This window comes from Chlorocebus sabaeus, chromosome 8 (assembly GCF_047675955.1).
Source record: "Chlorocebus sabaeus isolate Y175 chromosome 8, mChlSab1.0.hap1, whole genome shotgun sequence".
NCBI classification, from domain to species: Eukaryota; Metazoa; Chordata; class Mammalia; order Primates; family Cercopithecidae; genus Chlorocebus; species Chlorocebus sabaeus.
The window spans coordinates 36,506,642-36,526,451 of record NC_132911.1 but is presented as its reverse complement, the minus strand read 5'-3'; the positions used below and the strand labels follow the sequence as shown (position 1 = coordinate 36,526,451).

Here is a 19,810-nt window from a genome sequence, read left to right as displayed (position 1 = left end):
TACAATTTATGTTTATTTTATTATAAATAATTATTTTATTTATAAATCTGGATTAATATTTATTTTATTTTATTACAAAGATAAAATAAAAATAAATTGTTTTAATGTAAATAATTATAAGTATACTTATACAAATATAAATAATATAAATATAATTATTTACATGGAAACCCCTAATAGTACTACAGAAAAAAATAAAATTTATGTGGTTAGATATAAGACTAATATACAAAATTTAATTGTGTTTTTCCTGTACTAAGAGCAAACAACTAGTAAACCCAACTGGAAGATATTACTTTAACTAATATCAGAAAATACCAAGTACCTAGAAATAAAAGTTAGTAAGCTCTCTACCTGGGAAACTATGCCGTATTATTAAGGGGTACTAAATGAGAACTAAATAAATGAGTAACCCCAGTATAGTAAAAGTTGGAAAAAGTTTGTAGCATAAAGCAGTCAATGCCGCATCTAAAGTTTCAATTAGATTCACATTAAATTTCTGCAGTTTTTCATAATAAAATAATATACATGATAAAATAATTTAAAAATTTATATAAAATATAAAGGGCCAGGTAAAACTTGTCTACTATAAAAAAAAAATAAAAGGTTAAAAGACTTGCTCTAGCGATAGATAGAACTAGTTATAAAGATTTAGTAATTAAAAGTGTAGTATTAATGCAGTAATAGAAAAATTGATAAATATTTATACAGATTTATAAATCTTGATTTAAATTTATTTTATTATAAAGATAATAAACATAAATTGGTTTAATGCAAATAATTATAATTACACAAATATAAATAATTATACTATTAATTATGTATATAATTATTTACATGGAAATCCCTAATATTACTACAGAAAAAAATAAAATTTATGTGATTAGATATGATTAACATACAAAATTAATTACAAGATTAATATATAAAATTTGTCTTTAAAATAGAAAGTACATTACTCACAGTGGTCACATGCCAGATCAGTGAGGAGAGGGAAGGGTTTGTTCAATAACCGGCACTGGTAAAATAGTTATATCCATATGGAATAAGGTAAAAACTTTATACATGTATCTTACTCTATAAAAAATTCTAAATGAATTAGAGACATAAATGACAAAAACAAAAATTTTAAATTATTGGTAGGAAATGTAGTTCAACATATTTTAAGCAATGTAATAGGGAGTTTCTAAACAAAAAACAATAAGTGCTTTAACGTAATAGAAAACATTCAATATTTGACTATAATAATATTAAAAACTTTTAAGCATCAGAAGATATGTATTATTCAGTAATAAGGCAAATTATAAACTGAAAGAAGAAATTGCAGTTCCCACAACTGATGAAGAATTATTGCAAATAATATATTACACATTCCTAAAATTAAATATCAAAAACCACACAAAATGGTTAAGTAAAAAAAGTAAATAGGCAAAACACACGAATGAGTATGTCACGGAAAGAGAAAAGATGTGTGGCTAGTAAACATGGTGAAGCTCCACATCTGTAGAGCTAAAGGGCATAGAAATCAAAACCACAAGAAGGTTCCATTTTACATTGATTTTATTGCAAAGATTAAAACATATAACCATATCAGTTGTTGGAAAGAATGTGTATATATGTATATGTGTGTATATATATGAAGAATGTGTGTATATATATGTATATATGAGAAGAATGTGTGTGTGTGTATGTGTGTGTGTGTGTGTGTGTGTATATATATGAAGTCTCTTACACATTCCTGATAGGCTTGCAAAATGGTTCAAAGACTTGGAAAAAATGATCAATGGCCTAAAAATGAATATTCACATACTTGACACTATTAAGCACACATATGTACAAGCACAAATGCACACAAACATGCACACAGAGACACTATTTCATGTGTCCACCAGGAGCCATATACAAGCATGTTAATAACAAAACTATTTCCAATTGCAAAATATAGAAATAACCCCAATCACACCAAAAGAAGAGTGGAACTGAGGGAAATGAATATCACTAACAAGAACAACCAATTAATTACAGCAACACTCAAAAATATGAAAGCATCTTACTAACATAATATAAACTGAATAAAACCCCAAAGATTACATTGGTATGGTGTTCCTTCTATAAAGTTAAACACGTCTAAAGTAATATGCACATTTTAGATGTGAATATAGATGTAATAAAACATAGGAGAAAGAAAGAATGGTAGTGATATTTTAAAAAACTAGCCATAGGTTGAAATATGGGGAAGATTATACGGTTAGATATAGATTATTGTCCTACGTTTCACCTTGGCAGTGAGTTCACACATTGGTGCTTACAACATTATTAAAAAGAACTAGTAACATAAATAACCAAAATGGGCTTATGTGTAAACCAATTATGAATGTTATGACTAAGAATTATAATAAATCTAATCCTGATTTTCTAACACTCAAAGAAGAAAACTAAATCTTAGTAGGAAATGTAGTTCAACATGTTTTAAACACTGGGATAGGGAAAGATTTTCTAAACAAAAAACAAGAGGTGATTTAATATAATATAAATTATTCTATCTTTGAGATAATATTAAAAACTTTTAAATATGAAAAATACACAATTTTCAGTAAAAAGGCAAATTACAAACCTGAAGAAGAAATTTGCAGTTCTCATAATTGATGAAGAATCATGTCATCCCTCTACTCAAAGTACTCCAACAATCACAACTGACACAGAGAAAATTACCTTCCTTAAAGCCAAGTCTCTACAATGGTACAATGGACTCAATACAACTTTATTATCAGGCCCACTATCAATTACAATATTTTTCAAATACTCTGAAATTATCAGTCCTTATGAGTGAAACTTCCCCCTTTTCCTTAGAACACTTTGGATTCAATATGTGACACATGACCATCAACAACAACATATGTGGAAAAGTGAGAGCTCTGCTTATGTTTGCATACATTACAATATTAACAGAACTGAGAGCTTCTACTTACAAGAATAATAAATTAGGTAACTTCAGCCAACTCCCTCCTGAGGATATATAAAAAAACTGGATGAAATATTAAAAATGTCTGCTAAGAAATCATCAATGATATAAGCAAACAATGAAGAGTTATCAGGCCAAAACCTGAGAGAAATCAATAACCAGGGGGTTAGGTCCTATTTTCTTGCCCTGAAGGCATTTTATAATTCAGAAGAAGCAGCTACCAATCTGAGATAACATTTGGTAGTCACACAAGTCAAAGGACAAAGAAGTGCAGTTCACCTGACATACGAAATGAAGGGTTTGATATCTTTTCCAAAATAAAAACTGGCATAACAAAAGCACAGAAGCAAAGAAGAAGGGTAAAATTGAATAGACTCGCTTATAAATAGGCTGTCATCCTGAGTTTGTCACCTGGGAAGTACAGAGAGTTTCAAGCATTGAGCTTGGATTAAGATGGTCCTGAGGCAGAAGTGCCCTGTTGTGTTTCAAAGAAGTAAAGAAATATACTCTCTTGAGGAAGGCAACATCATCTTTCTAAGTTAACAATGTTTCCATGTGTAATTGTGCAATACAGGAATCAGTGCCTAATGTAAGACAATAGGCACACAACCAAGAAAGAAAGAAAACAAGACAGTGTGTGTAACATGCAGCAGAAGCCACAGTCAGTAAAATCAAAGATGTGAGGCATTCAATTATTGGACACTAGCTACAGCATATTTATGCTTATTTTGTTGAAATATACAAAAGGTAAGGTAGACATGCAAGAAGTAAAAATAAAAACAGGACAGTTTGATAAATAATCAAAAATAACTAATGGGTACTGGGGTTAATACCTGGGTGATGAAATAATCTGTACAACGAACCCTCATGACACAAGTTTACCTATATAACAAACCTTCACATGTGCCCCTGAAATCAAAATAAAAGTTAATTTTTTTAAAAAAGAATCAAATGTAAATTCTAGAACTGAATAATAACTGAAATCGAAAACTTAATGGATGGGTTTATAAGTAGATTAAACACACAAAAAGAGCTAAGGTTCTGGAATCTAGGTCAAAACAAATTATCCAGAATGCAACACAGAGATATAAAAAGGGAGGAGGTAAGTTCAAAAGAGGGTAAGAAATTCAGGTCATATGGCCTAGCGCAGTGGCTCACACCTGTACTCCCAGCACTTTGGGAGGCCAATGTGGGCAGGTCACTTGAGGTCAGGAGTTGGAGACCAGCCTGGCCAACATGGTGAAACCCCATCTCTACTAACAATATAAAAATTAGCCAGGTGTGGTGGCGGGCACCTATGATCCCAGCTTCTCGGGAGGCTGAGGCAGGAGAATTGCTTGAACCCGGGAGGCAGAGGTTGCAGTTAGCCAAGATCACGCCAGTGCACTCCAGCCTGGGCAACAGAGCAAGACCTTGTCTCAAAAAAAAAAAAAAAAAAAAAAAAAAAAAAAAAAAAAAAAAAATTCTGGACATATAACTGGAACAATAAAAAAGAAAAAAAGCTAGCAGAGTTAACCTATAATTGGAATCCTGGAAGAAAAGAAGAAACAAAAAGGTGACACAAGCAACATTTGAAGATATAATTAAAGTAATTGAGAATCCTCCAGAAATGATCAAAGACACCAGTCTAGAGACTTAGGGAGATTTATGCATCCTAACTGTGGTAAATTGATAGAAATTCAAACCTATACACATCATAGGAAAAGTATAACATACATCTGTATTAAGTAAAATGTATGACCTTTAAAAAAGATAGCTCTTTTAACAAGGTAATTCAACAGACTTCTTAATAGCAACAACAGAAGTCAGAAATAAGTGGAATAAGATTTCGTGGTTCTTAAGTAAATAAATTGCCAGCTTGTAACTCTGTATCAGTGAAATTGTCCTTCAAGAATGAAAAAAAAAGGCATCTTTACATTTAAAAAAACAAACAACACCCAACAGAGTTAGTCACTGGCAGATCTGCATTTAAGGAAAATTTAAAAATTTGGGGGTTGGGAGATGAAAAATTACCTAATGGGTACAATGTAAATTATTCAGGTGATGGGTACACTAAAAGCCCAGACTTCTCCACTGCACATCTTTCCACGTAACAAAACTGCACTCGTACCCCTTAAACTCATACCAATGTTTTTTTTACTTTTTGGCATGAAGAAAATCATTACAATAGGAAGGAAGAGTAGAGGTGCAAGAAGAGATAAATATAACAAAAGGTTAAATGTTAGGGCAAATGTAATGCAATTTGTCATAACACCTTGTTTGTAGATTTTTTTTTAACATAAAATAAGCTTAATCATGCATATACCTGACAAAGGCTCGAATCACATATTACCTCATGCAAATAAAAAAGGACTAACGATTCAGCATAAAAATGGTCAAGACAAATGGATCATCATTTAATATGAGGCAGTCCAGTTGGCTTATGGATATGAAAAGATGCTTGGCCTCACTAGTAGTGAGAAAAATGTTAATTAAAGCCACAAGAAGTACCACCATCTTGATAAAGTACTACCCACAAGAATGGCTACGATTAAAACAACTGCTGTTTCTAAGTGTTTGTGGAGTTACACTTTTAGTGTTAGTAGGATGTAGGGCACCAGGAACTCTCAGGGCTACTGGTAAGGTGCAGATTGTTCAAATCATTTTGTACAACTGACAGTTCTACCTAAGAAAAATATTTAAACTTTATTACCCTACAGTTACATTTTTGGGCACCAAGATACATATACAAAAATTTGCACCGCACCATTCTTTATAATAGCCAAAGTATAGCGGAGAAATGCCACCAATGGTTGAATGGATTAAGAAAAATCATGGTGTATTCATAGAATACTGTCTACACAGCAATAAAAATAAATATTATACAACTATTTCCAGTTGCAATACGGATAAATCTCACAAACATAACATTGAGGTAAAGAAATTTATATTCCATTTATACAAGTTTAAGAAAACAGGAAAAGGCAAATAATATTCTAAATAAACATAGAAGATAAACAAAAAATAATAAGATATAATGTTCAAACTGTAGTTACTTCTAGGAAGTAAAGATGGAGCTTCAGTTGCAGAAGGTTGTGTTGGTGTGCTAGCTATGGAATATAGTAATCCATCCTTAACCGAGGGGGATACATTCAAGATCCCCAGGGGATGCCTGAAACCACAGATAGTACCAAACCCTGTATATACGGTACTGTTTTTCCTATATACACATACCTATAATAACATTTAATTTATAAATTAGGTACAGGATGACATTAACAATAACAAGTAATAATGAAAGAGAATAATAATAACAATATGCTGTAACAAAATGTATGTGAAAGCAGTCTCTCTTTCAAAATACCATCTTGTACTATACTCATTAAGTTTTAGAACACGACTGACCATATATAACTGAAATTGTGATAAGGGAAACTGCAGATAAGGAGGCACTACTTTATTTCTTGACTTGAGTGGTAGTTACATGGGTGTTCACTTTATAATCATTTTAATTCTAAGTGAGTTTTTGAATTATATTTTGGTCTAAAAAAGTTTAAACAGATGCTGGGCGTGGTGGCTCACACCTGTAATCCCAGCACTTTGGGAGGCAGAGGCCGGTGGATCACCTGAGGTCAGGAGTTCGAGACCAGCCCAGTCAACATGGTGAAATTCTGTCTGTACTAAAAATACAAAATTAGCTGGGTGTGGTGGTGCACACCTGTAAACCCAGCTACTTGGGAGGCTGAGGCAGGAGAATCACTTGAATCTGGGAGGCGGAGTTGCAATGAACTGAGATCGCACCATTGCACTACAGCCTGGGCAATAAGAGCAAAACTCCTTCTCAAAAAAACAACAAGGTTTAAACAAGGAGATTAATTATTTCCTTGCTATTTTAGAAGTGAATAAACGTTCTGGCATATTTTTTTCTATAGTCCAATGATCCATGTGCAACTCTTAGAAATTTCTCAGTCAACTTTTGTCCTATTGTATTATTACATACTGGAGAAATTGGAAAATATTTATTGCCATTCATATGGTACCTCTATTATATATACTAACTATATATGATATAATATATATGATAAACATATTATAAAATGAAACAATCATTGAGGATTAAAAATAAAATTTTAAGGAAATATACTGTTATCTTTATACATTTTTACTTGAATCTGCAAGGAACAATATTTATTTGCCACAATGATATAAACACTAATCATGTAACTACAGATTTAAGATCATAATACTGAAATAATAGAAGTGATGCACAGTGCTGACAATTCTCATCTGCAAATCTGATGGTTAATAAATACCATCTATAACCGAGGAATCAAAAAAGTGGTAACATTTAGACTTAAAATTGGAAGAAAATATTAAGTCTGAAAGAACTGAAAGCAGTTGTCTCTAAGCAGTAGGACTGGGGAAAGGGAAGAAGGGATAAGCACTTTATGGTAAGTATTTTACTTTTGATGTGTAACTTAGGGTTATATACTGTTTTTGCATTACTCTTAATGGCAAAACCACAGTTACTTTTGCACCAACCAAATACTTTCTTAATGGTACTTTCTTCTGAATGCATACTCTGGTCTGCCGCATCCCCTAACAATTGCTGAATTAGCTGCCCCCCCTGTTATGACAACACTCACATGCAGGCCTCTCTTTCTCCCTATGTTTTGATTTTCACATTTCAAGTATATGGAAGTATACATGATTTATTGTACCTTCTCATCTGAGAACTGATTTCTTTTGTCAAACCTAGAAAGCTCTCATCTTTTAAATTTTGTAAAAAATAGTACATATGCAGTCAGCATAAAGAATGACAAGGAAGTCAACATTTATGTGCCCACTCATAAAACAAATTACTCAAGGAAAGAGGTATCACATTATCACTGCTCCTTGCTATGTAGCCTCTAAGCCTAGTTATCTGGCTTTTGATGGTTTTAGGAGCTGTGTAATATCTATTTATATATTCTTTTCTGCTTAATTTAGCTATAGTTTTTCTTGTGTGCAACTAAGCAGTCTGACTTACGGAAATATAAGTTAATATTTTATTTTCATAATATTTCATAGAATAATATGTTAGATAAGCAATAAATAAGTAACCAAAGAAAGAAAATGATAATACAGTATCATTTATGTATTCTTATGTAGAATCTCATAAGAACTTTGTGGCTTAAAATAACAAGTTATTATTTTTTGTATTCCTTGTTTTGACTGGGCTCAGCGGGGTGACACTTCTGTTCCCTGTGGTTTTGTTAGAGTCCTTTATAGGACTGACTTCCTTTATAGGAGAGCTTTAGTGGTCTAGAACATCCAAGATGGCATCATTTACATGTCTGCTGCCTCGACTGAGCTAGCTGGAAAGACTGGCAGTGGGATGGGCCTTATTCTCCATCATACATACATACATATATATGTATGTATATATGTGTATGTATATATGTACCATACATATATTATATATGTATATATGTATGATACATGTATGTATATATTTATGTATTTATCAATATATTACATATGTATGTATATATGTATCATATATATGTATCATACATACATATATATGTATGATGCATATATATACATACATAGATATGTGTGCATTTATTTATTTATAGTTATATTTCAAGATGCCAAGATACTGAAAGCAGATGTTGTCAGGAGTCTTAAGGGCTGGCATAACTGGCATACATACTGTCACTTGTCGATATCTTACGGTTGAAATGAGTTAAAAGGCTAGCCCAGATTCAAGAGAAGGGAGAATGGACTCCACTTTTGGTAGGAGGAGCAGAATACAGACACTCCTGAACTTATGATGGAGCTACATCCCTATAAACCCATCATAAGTTGAAAACGTGGTAAGTTGAAAATGCTTTGAACACAGCTAACCTATCAAACATCATTGCTTAGCCCGGCCTACCTCAAACATGCTCAGAACACTCACATTAGCCTACATTTGGTCAAAATATCTAACACAAAGCCTATTTATAATAAAGCGTTGAGTATCTCATATTATTTACTGAACACTGTACTGAAAGTGAAAAACCAAATGGTTGTATGAGTATACAAAGTATGGTTTCTACTGAATGCATATGGCTTTTGCACCATCATAAAGTAAAACAAAATTGTTTTAAGTCAAAGCATCATAAACCAGGGACTATCTGTATGTATAAAGAGGAATTGCTATTAGCCATCATTAAACTACCACAGTCTGCATCCTGGCTACAAGAATTCACATCTCTCCCTTGTACAAAATACTCTCACATTTCCTCCCAAAGTCTCATCTCTTTACAGAATCAGCTCAAAGTCCTGGATCTTGTCATCTAAATTAGGCCCAGATCTGGTTGGGGGCTCCTGAACACATCTGGTCCTGATGTGAACACCTGTGAACTGAATGCAGAAGTGCATACCCCGACTCCAACAGCCAACTCACCATGATGACACCAACAGGGATAGGAAAATTGCAATAGACAAGCCCCATCAAAAGTGGTGGAGGTTGTAATGGAGGGCACTGAGAAATCATGGGTCCACAGAAATTCTGAAATCTGAGCATGTATTATTAGGGGTAGAGAATGTTTCTCAATTATGGCCCAGTTCTGTGGTCACGAGTTAATCTATTGTCCGTAATTCTTTTCTCTGTCCTCTGATCCTGAGTCATCATGCTTCCCTTTCTTTAATAAAAGGTCTATGTTTATACTTCAGTAGCTTTCTCTGCCTGATTCTTGTGTGTGCTAAATTGGGCTCAGAAGCATTTTTTTTTTTTTTCATTTTGAACTATTTTTTTCCCTTTTACTTCAAGTTGGGAGGGCTGCTATCAGAAAAATTCTGTTTAAAGCAGAATTCTATTGAGTAGTTTCTATAAACCTAATTCAGGTTCATGTCATGCTTTAAAAGTCAGATCCATGATTCCTTGCACACAGATCTCTCTCCACTTTGACAACGTCAGGCTTCCGGGACAAATGTCTGTAAGCTTCTTTGCAGCCCCTTTGCCTGACTGAGAGCCTTTGTAAGTCACCACCTTAAATCTTTCTGAGGTCTTACCAAATGATCTTACAGTTGCATCCTTGATTCAATTTTTGACCTTGAGGTAAAATGTTATAGATTGCACCCTAAATTTGATTTTTTCTCTCTGAGGTCATTTTTCCCTTTTCTTGTCCATCTGGAGAGATTGTTCTGGGCCTTCTGTATTTCTTCTAAGTTCTGCTCAAAAACTAAAGAATTTCTTTTTTTTTTCCCTCAATTTTTTTAATAATACCTTAGCATGCATGATTAAGCTAGAGTAAATGACTTTCCTTTGGGAAATCTTAGCTTCACAATTTCATTAGGTACATTTCCTGTCTTCCATATTATTGCTGGTGACAGTGTTACCAAAATTCTGACATAATACCATGCATGGGCTTTTCTTCCTCCAGCACCCTACAGCAATTTCCTCATTGCTCTTCCAGCCTTTACTGAGTCTCCATGAAACTCTTCTGGCCTCTGTCTCCACCAGTTCCAAGGAAAAGCCCACATTTTGGCTCTCGATATGATAGCACCCCACTTCTAGTACCACTTGTTGTATCAATTATCTATTTCTGCAAAACAAACCATCCTAGAATTATTGACCTTAAGCAACAATAATATACTATGTTCATGATTTTGTAGGTTGGCTGGTCTCAGCCAGATTGCTCTTCTTTTACTTATTTATTTATTTATTTATTTATTTATTTTTTATTATATTTCATATTCTACGGTACATGTGCACAACATGCAGGTTTGTTACATATGTATACATGTGCCATGTTGGTGTGCTGCACCCATTAACTTGTCATTTACATTAGGTATATCTCCTAATGCCATCCCTCCCTCCTCTCCCCACCCCACAACAGGCCCTGGTGTGTGATGTTCCCCTTCCTGTGCTGTGTTCTCCTTGTTCAGTTCCCACCTATGAGTGAGAACATGTGGTGTTTGGTTCTCTGTTCTTGTGATAGTTTGCTGAGAATGATGGTTTCCAGCTGCATCCATGTCCCTACAAAGGACATGAACTCATCCTTTTTTAAGGCTGCATAGTATTCCATGGTATATATGTGCCACATTTTCCTAATCCAGTCTGTCATTGATGGACATTTGGGTTGGTTCCAAGTCTTTGCTATTGTGAATAGTGCCGCAATAAGCATACGTGTGCATGTGTCTTTATAGCAGCATGATTTATAACCCTTTGGGTGTATACCCATTAATGGGATGGCTGGGTCAAATGGTATTTCTAGTTCTAGATCCTTGACAGATCGTCACACTGTCTTCTACAATGGTTGAACTAGTTTACAGTCCCATCAACAGTGTAAAAGTGTTCCATTTCTCCACATCCTCTCCAGCACCTGTTGTTTCCTGACCTTTTAATGATTGCCATTCTAACTGGTGTGAGATGGTATCTCATTGTGGTTTTGATTTCCATTTCTCTTATGGCTAGCAATGATGAGCATTTTTTTCATGTGTCTGTTGGCTGCATAAATGCCTTCTTTTGAGAAGTGTCTGTTCATATCCTTTGCCCACTTTTTGATGGGGTTGTTTTTTTCTTGTAAATTTGTTTGAGTTTTTTGTAGCTTCTGGGTATTAGCCCTTTGTCAGATGAGTAGATTGCAAAAATGTTCTCCCATTCTGTAGGTTGCCTGTTCACTCTGATGCTGGTTTCTTTTGCTGTGCAGAAGCTCTTTAGTTTAATTAGGTCCCATTTGTCAATTTTGGCTTTTGTTGCCATTGCTTTGGTGTTTCAGACATGAAGTCCTTGCCCATGCCTATGTCCTGAATGGTATTGCCTAGGTTTTCTTCTAGGGTTTTTACGGTTTTAGGTCTAACATTTAAGTCTCTAATCCATCTTGAATTAATTTTTGTATAAGATGTAAGGAAAGGATCCAGTTTCAGCTTTCTACTTATGGTTATCCAGTTTTCCTAGCATCATTTATTAAGCAGGGAATTATTTCCCCATTTCTTGTTTCTGTCAGGTTTGTCAAAGATCAGGTGGTTGTAGATGTGTGGTATTATTTCTGAGGGCTCTGTTCCATTCCATTGATCTATATGCCTGTTTTGGTACCAGTACCCTGCTGTTTTGGTTACTGTAGCCTTGTAGTATAGTTTGAAGTCAGGTAGCGTGATGCCTCCAGCTTTGTTCTTTTGGCTTAGGATTGTCTTGGCAATGTGGGCTCTTCTTTGGTTCCATATGAACTTTAAAGCAGTTTTTTCCAATTCTGTGAAGACAGTCATTGGTAGCTTAAAAAGTATGGCATTGAATCTAAAAATTCCCCTGGGCAGTATGGCCATTTTCATGATATTGATTCTTCCTATCCATGAGCGTGGAATGTTCTTCCATTTGTTTGTGTCTCTTTTATTTCATTGTAGTTCTCCTCGAAGAGGTCCTTCACATCACTTGTAAGTTGGATTCCTAGGTATTTTATTCTCTTTGAAGCTATTGTGAATGGGAGTTCACTATGATTTGGCTCTCTGTTTGTCTGTTATTGGTGTGTAAGAATGCTTGTGGTTTTTGCACATTAATTTTGTATCCTGAGACTTTGCTGAAGTTGCTTATCAGCTTAAGGAGATTTTGGGCTGAGACAATAGGATTTTCTAAATAGACAATCATGTCATCTGCAAACAGGGACAATTTGATTTCCTCTTTTCCTAATCGAATACCCTTTATTTCTTTCTCTTGCCTGATTGCCCTGGCTAGAACTTCCAACAATATGTTGAATAGGACTGGTGAGAGAGGGCATCCCTGTCTTTTGCCAGTTTTCAAGGGGAATGCTTCCAGTTTTTGCCCATTCAGTATGATATTGGCTGTGGGTTTGTCATAAATAACTCTTATTATTTTGAGATACATTCCATCAATACCGAATTTATTGAGAGTTTTTAGCATGAAGTGCTGTTGAACTTTGTCAAAGGCCTTTTCTGCATCTATTGAGATAATCATGTGGTTTTTGTCTTTAGTTCTGTTTATATGCTGGATTACATTTATTGATTTGTGTATACTGAACCAGCCTTACATCCCAGGGATGAAGCCCACTTGATCATGGTCCATAAGTTTTTAGATGTGCTGCTGAATTCGGTTTGCCAGTATTTTATTGAGGAATTTGCATTGATGTTCATCAGGGATATTGGTCTAAAATTCTCTTTTTTTGTTGTGTCTCTAGCCAGATTGTTGTGTTCTGTGCATTGTTGACTAGCGGCTTCCACATAGGTACACTCATCCAGGAGCTTCACAGGGAGCTGGAATGTCCAAAGTGGCTATACACACGATTGTTGCTTCAGCTATATGACTAGAGTAGCTGACAGCTGACTGGGTCTTCTCTCCAGCAAGGTAGTATGACTTTTTACATGACGACTCAGGGCTCCAAGTGAAACTGTCAATCATCCTAAATGCTAGGCCTGAAGTAGCAAAGTATCACATCTTCTGTGTTCTATTTATCAAATTAAGCCACAAGTCAGCCCAGATTCAAAGGAAGAAGAAAGAGAATTCACGTTTAACTGGGAGAAGGGGCAGGAGTATATCATAAAAGAAAGAAATGTTAACAGCTGTGTTTTATAGATTGTGATAATTGCTTTAAAGGAAATAAAACAAAGTAATGAGATAGAAGGAAATTAGAGGACACCAATTTAGACAGAATGGACAGGGACTGTCTCTCTGAGTGGGAAGGATGGGAATAAATTGGTCATATAAAGGGAGAAGAAGAGCTTTGGAGCACAAAGAACAAACAAAGTGGCCTTTAGAGAAATTTTGGGAAGACAAGATTTAACTACAAATAGGGTTGTGATAGAAGAAGAAATGGTAGAAATAGAATTAGTATTTACATGTGAGACAAAATTAATGGTATTGATGAAAACGTATATAGGGATTGAGGGGAACAGGAGTATCAGAGATAATACTCAGTTTTCTGTTTTAAGGAAGTATATTAATCAGGTCTCATTTACTAGGATAGAAAATGTTGTTTGCTTTCCTTCTTTTATTTTTGTTTGTTTGCCTTTGAGTTGGAAAGGAGAACACAAGATCATGAGTTCACTTTTGAGAATGTTGAGCTTGAGGGGCCTTCATAACACTAAGTTAAAAATATCCAGGAGGCAATTAGTTGTGTAAATACAAAGCCACAGAGAATGTCTAAGGGAAGATGTAAATTTTTGGAGTCATCGGAGTATAGATGAAATTAATAAAATTCTATATAGATACTTTCCACATTTTTCTCCATTAAAAAATATTATTCATTATCTTGGCAAGTACATACAACAACGCACATTAGTTCATAAAAATGCAACGGCAGGTAAAACATGTCACACATCTATTGATTTCCTCTCTGTCTCAACTGGATCATAATAATTAGCTTTTAATCCCTAGTTTTAGCACTCTTTGTTTCTACTATTTTCTAACAAAAGATTTAAATAATGCACAAATTGCTAGAAAGATGGACACGGTGATGCTACTTAAACAGAATTCTTGGCTGTCAGTAACATCGTAGAGTGCTTCAAACTGCTATCGGTTATTCCATATATGAGGGCCCAGATTTATGGTAAATTGAACATGTCATAATGTAAAAGCAGAGTGCTCAACTACACAGTGCCCAAAGATGAGGCGATGCTATATACAATCCCACGTAAGATCAAAATGTCATTTCAAAATCTGGCTGACTTATTTAGTGAATGATATTTGTGTAACTGATGAATCATTTGAGAAAAATAAAGAAGTTAATTCTCTACACATCAGGTAAAACAATTCCATGGATCTAAACACTAAAAGAATGGGCTGACTGGAGTGCATGCAAATCAAACACTTCTGTATGAAAATAAAAGTACGAAAAAAATTAAAAGGTGAAAGTAGGAAGAAAAACATGTATAACAAGTAACACAAAATGACTAGTATCAACATATATTGAGTAGAAAAGTCAGTAAAGCAACAGGTAATCAATCCACCTAATAGGAGGGGATGAAAGACAGAAAAATTTCAAAAAGAAAAGCCAACAGTCAAAACATAGAAAATTAGTCAATCTTACCAAATTGAAAATTATAAAATTAAAATATAAGAAATCATTTTGTATACCTAAGCTATGCTTAAAATCTTTCTGTACTAAATATGTATTTCCCAGTGCTCGACAAAATATTTGACTTAGGCTCTGTTAGTGGAAAGACAGACTGCATAGGACAAAAACGGCATCAAGAACAATCATTTCTGTATTGATTTGAACGTCACATTTCTAATTCTGAGAATTAACAGAATAATAGTTATCAAGTGCACCAGGCTTTTGCATAAGATTACAGTCATGTATGATAATAATGTTTAGTATAACCTAAATGTGAAATAGTAATCACTTAAATCATATTAGCACCTATGCAGAAAAACATCTGACAAGATATATTCCAAAATATTTGCAGAGATTAGCGTGGTCAAAGATTTCTTTTTAATTTTGTTTATGATCAATATAGAATTTTTCTATAAATATTGTGAAGGTGATTTTCTTGCATTAAAAATATTCACTCATATTTTAAGTATTAATTTAGAACCCATGAGCCAAACAGATATACTTACTCTCCCAGGAAAACAATTTCGGTATTGATCTCTCCCGACTTGCGACGGAGGAAATTCCTCAGGAAAGCGGTCACACTGTCCACGGTGATGTTTCCACAGACCACAATGAACCTAGGCAGCAAGAACAGGTGAGGTGGATCATCCGAGGAACACAAGCACCTTCCTGTCAGCATTTAGAGATGAATAATTAGCTTAAACTTAGTTTTCAATAAATATGGTATTTACATCACCCAGACTTTTTTTTTTTTTTTTTTTGAGACAGAGCTTTGCTCTTGTTGCCCAGGCTGGAGAGCAATGGCGTGATCTCGGCTCACTCCAACATCCACCTCCTGGGTTCAAGTGATTCCCCTGCCTCAGTCTCCCAAGTAGCTGGGATTACAGGCATGCGCCACCATGCCCAGCTAATTTTGTATTTTTTTTTAGTAGAGATGGGGTTTCTCCATGTTGGTCAGGCTGGTCTTGAACTCCCAACTTCAGGTGATCTGCCCACCTCAGTCTCCCAAAGTGCTGGGATTACAGGCATGAGCCACCATGCCTGGCCTGCCTCACCCAGATTTTAAACGTTGAAACACTAAGGACTGCATTTCTAATACAAAAGAAGCATCAGAGATCCACAGTCTTCTATCTCATCTCAAGTAGAATATGACTCCAAATATTTAAATTGCACCTAGCTTTTTAAGAATACAAGAGCAACTATTATTATTGCTAGATTTTTCACATTTATTTATAACTTATAATACATTTTTCACTTCATTTTTTCACTTGATTCCTAGTTGTCTGATATAGGGTTTTTGTTGTTGTTGTTGTTTGTTTTTTTCTTGAGGAGCAGAAAAGTTCATCAATTTTTCCAGAGCCAAATATCATGGCTGAGAAAGCACCACATTCCAGATTGTTTCAGCTTATCTTCCACATTTACAAATATCTAGGAGTTACAAAAACATGAGCCCAGTGGAGGGACATCGAAGACAGGTGCAGAACTCTATGCACATAGTTTTTGTCGTGAAAAATTTTCTTAGGTTTAATGCATTTAAAGGAACTATTTTCCTCCTATTACTCATTGAAGAAAACTGAAAACATAATTTTAGCCTAAGTTAACGTTAACATTCCCAGACCTATTGACTGATTTCGTATGTGCCCCAAAGGCTTTTCCTGAGACAAATGAGGCCCGATTTTGGCTTATCTAGTTAAATTCATTGCTTCTCACTATTTATTTTTTGTTCATTTCATCATATTTTTCCTTTCCTCTTCATAGTCCTAGGTTAATTATAGTTTTCATTCAACTGTATTAAGAGACTGCTTTGAGGGAGTCTATCTCCATTATGCGTCTTTCATTAACAGCAGACAGGGACTAAGATTTTAAAAGGATCACATCTAATTTAAGATCTCCATTTCAGGCCGGGCGCAGTGGCTCACGCCTGTAATCCCAGCACTTTGGGAGGCCGAGGCGGGCGGATCACGAGGTCAGGAGATCGAGACCATCCTGGCTAACACGATGAAACCCCGTCTCTACTAAAAATGCAAAAATTAGCCCGGCGTGGTGGCGGGCGCCTGTAGTCCCAGCCACTCGGGAGGCTGAGGCAGGAGAATGGCATGAACCCGGGAGGCGGAGCTTGCAGCGAGCCGAGATCACGCCACTGCACTCCGGCCTGGGCAACAGAGGGAGACTCTTGTCTCAAAAAAAAAAAAAAAAAAAAACCTCCATTTCATTCTTTTTGTCTTAGATAGGAAAAAAACCTAATGGAAGCTAAGGTAACATGAATCCAAGAAGAAATAATATAAAAACGGCTCCACTCCATTTTCCTCCTGGGAACACATGGCTGTGGTATGGAAAAAAAATCAGTCATCTAGGAGGCGCTACAGAAGACAGGGTAGAAACTTCTCAGGCGGGCAAATCCTCACCATAAATGAGCCCCAGATGGTTTAGGGGAGCTTTGGCTAAGACAACTGAATTAAACTAATTATTTTAAACTGGAATCATGGCTTTAATCTTATCCATTATGTAAAATTAGCCATAAGTTACCCATACAAGGAAAATGAGTAAGACAATTGATAATGACTATAGAAGTTAGTGAAAAGGAATGTACAAATAGTGCCATAATCAATAATATTTATTGACAGTGAATTACAACATTATCTGTCATTTTAGTTGATTTAGTATTCTTACGGGCATCTATGTAGCAGTTTGTGTCAAGTAGCAAATATCATTTTCTTATGGTATTTAGTTTAGCACAATCCTTTTTAGTGAATGCAGGATGTTGCTGATATATTCACCTTGGGTTCTACAGCTAAGCCAGACAATAGATGTCTAGAACGAGATACGTGGCTAATAGAATTTCTTAAACTGTAAAAATACTTAAAACACTACTTACTTCTTTCCTTTGAGTGCTTCATAGGAACTGGTGTATTTCCTCTTGTTAACAAACAGTTCCACCATTTCAGGTATATAGTTTGCAAACAATATCTAAAATTGATGAGCAAATAAAATCTTAGTTCCAATTATGTTGATGAATACTCCAAAAATTTCAAGATTAGAAAGGAAAAGGAGGGTACGTAAAACTTTGTCATCTAAGAGTACATGATAGCATGTTAAAAGGGACCCCGTTTTTCTTCCTTATTTCAGCCTTTGAATTTTTTAAAAATTTAACATAAGGCTTTTCTGTATTCAAAATGATGAAAACAAAGGAAAGCAGCAAGGTGACTTCTCCACATGTCTTATCCTTTCATCACTTTTGTTTTTGTTTTTGAGACAGAGTCTCTTGTCTGTCTCCCAGGCTGGAGTGCAGTGGCGAGATCTTAGCTCGTTGCAACCTCCACTTCCCAGGTTCAAGCGATTCTCCTGCCTCAGCCTCCCAAGTGGCTGGGGCTACAGGTGCCTGCCACCAGGCCTGACTGATTTTTGTATTTTTAGTAGAGATGGGGTGCCTCCATGTTGGCCAGGCTGGTCTCGAACAGGTCTGGAACTCCTGACCTCAGGTAATCCGCCTAGCTTGGACTCACAAAATGCTGGGATTACAGGCATGAGCCACCGCGCCCGGCCGCCTTCCTTTTATCACTTAAAACTTCCCTTCTCACTCTGACTTTATTCTATTTGGAGCTTGGAAAAATGAAAGCATATGGGACAGAGGAGGGTTAAGAGACAATGACTGAAAAAAAGGGATGTGAGACCATGGATGCGTAGGTATCAAATAAGTGGAGTGGAGAACTCTGTTGTGGAATTTAAGGAATTGAAATGAAAGTCACTAAAAGAAAATAAGGCTTTTGCCTTTGCTACACCCGTAAGCCAGGCACAGATGTTCACATCTCTAAAGTTAAATGCTGTTTTAGTGAAAGGTTACTCATTTGAGCTGGGAGGAATGGAATTTTCTTCAGATCAAATCTCAAATAGCCTTCCTCTAGAAGAAAGACTTTAGTTTGATGGGCAAACTATGAAGGAAGATAGGTTTGCTCAAATCAATGTAGAGCTTAATCAGGAAAGTCTGCTTCTTTTGTCTACCATCCTTCATCCCTGGAAACTGAGCAATTTTATCCTGAGCTCCAGGTGATGCAGTTTGGAAAATACGGGCTTTGTGCATGTTTTCATTTGCCCTTGACACGTGCCCCAAGTAATGCAACGTTCACTCTTAAACCTATATTGCTTCATTGATTACCACTAACCAAATATTTTCTGGTTTATGTAACTATATTCAAAATATATTAAAAATACTCTTCACCAAACTCCCCAGTGTGAAGAATATGATGAACGTCCGTCCTAAGGATGTCTTGGCTACCACATCTCCAAAGCCAACAGTTGACGTTGTTGCCATGACCAGGTAAACTGACTCAAAATATGATATATTCTGTGAATTTCTACCTTTGAGCCAGGGATCACCAGAATTTTCCACCTGTCCAAAGAGAGAAGACTCAGGAAACGTCTCTGAATAGAATCCAAGAGAAGAGTTTTAAAGAATAGGCAAAACACGAGATTAATTGCACTTCATTCAATCCAAATGAAATACCAAATGGCTTTCAGGTTGCTATGAAGAGTTTACATAAATGGAAGAGTTTGTAAATCACGGGTAGTGAGTGTAAAGTCTTGGTTTCCTTAATTGTGATCATTGCCGAAATCTGAGGGGGCTTTTAGCTGCAGCATAGCATTTGAAAAGCTCCACAGGGCACAGATGCCTCTGTGCTCTCTTTTCAAGTAGGTGCAAGCATTGCATCCTGGAGCCAGGGGACTCCAAAGGCTCTCAGACTGAGCAATTATAACATATTCTCACTTTTTAACCAGATTAGGATTATCATTAAAGAAAGAAGCGCTTAAATGAGCACTTCATTTCAGTAAGCTT

At 35.5% G+C, this 19,810-nt stretch overlaps 1 protein-coding gene across 1 annotated transcript in view; it reads right to left on the bottom strand.

Moving 5' to 3' along the window:
• The window catches only part of KCNU1 (potassium calcium-activated channel subfamily U member 1), a 161,903-nt gene that overhangs the window by 110,995 nt on the left and 31,098 nt on the right, over positions 1–19,810 (bottom strand). Inside the window, exons 8-10 of the mRNA XM_073018637.1 lie at positions 19,196–19,366; positions 17,855–17,946; positions 15,486–15,596 (exon numbers count right to left, since the gene is read on the bottom strand). Coding sequence (XP_072874738.1) covers positions 15,486–15,596; positions 17,855–17,946; positions 19,196–19,366 — 374 coding nt within the window. The remainder of the gene's footprint in view (positions 1–15,485; positions 15,597–17,854; positions 17,947–19,195; positions 19,367–19,810) is intronic.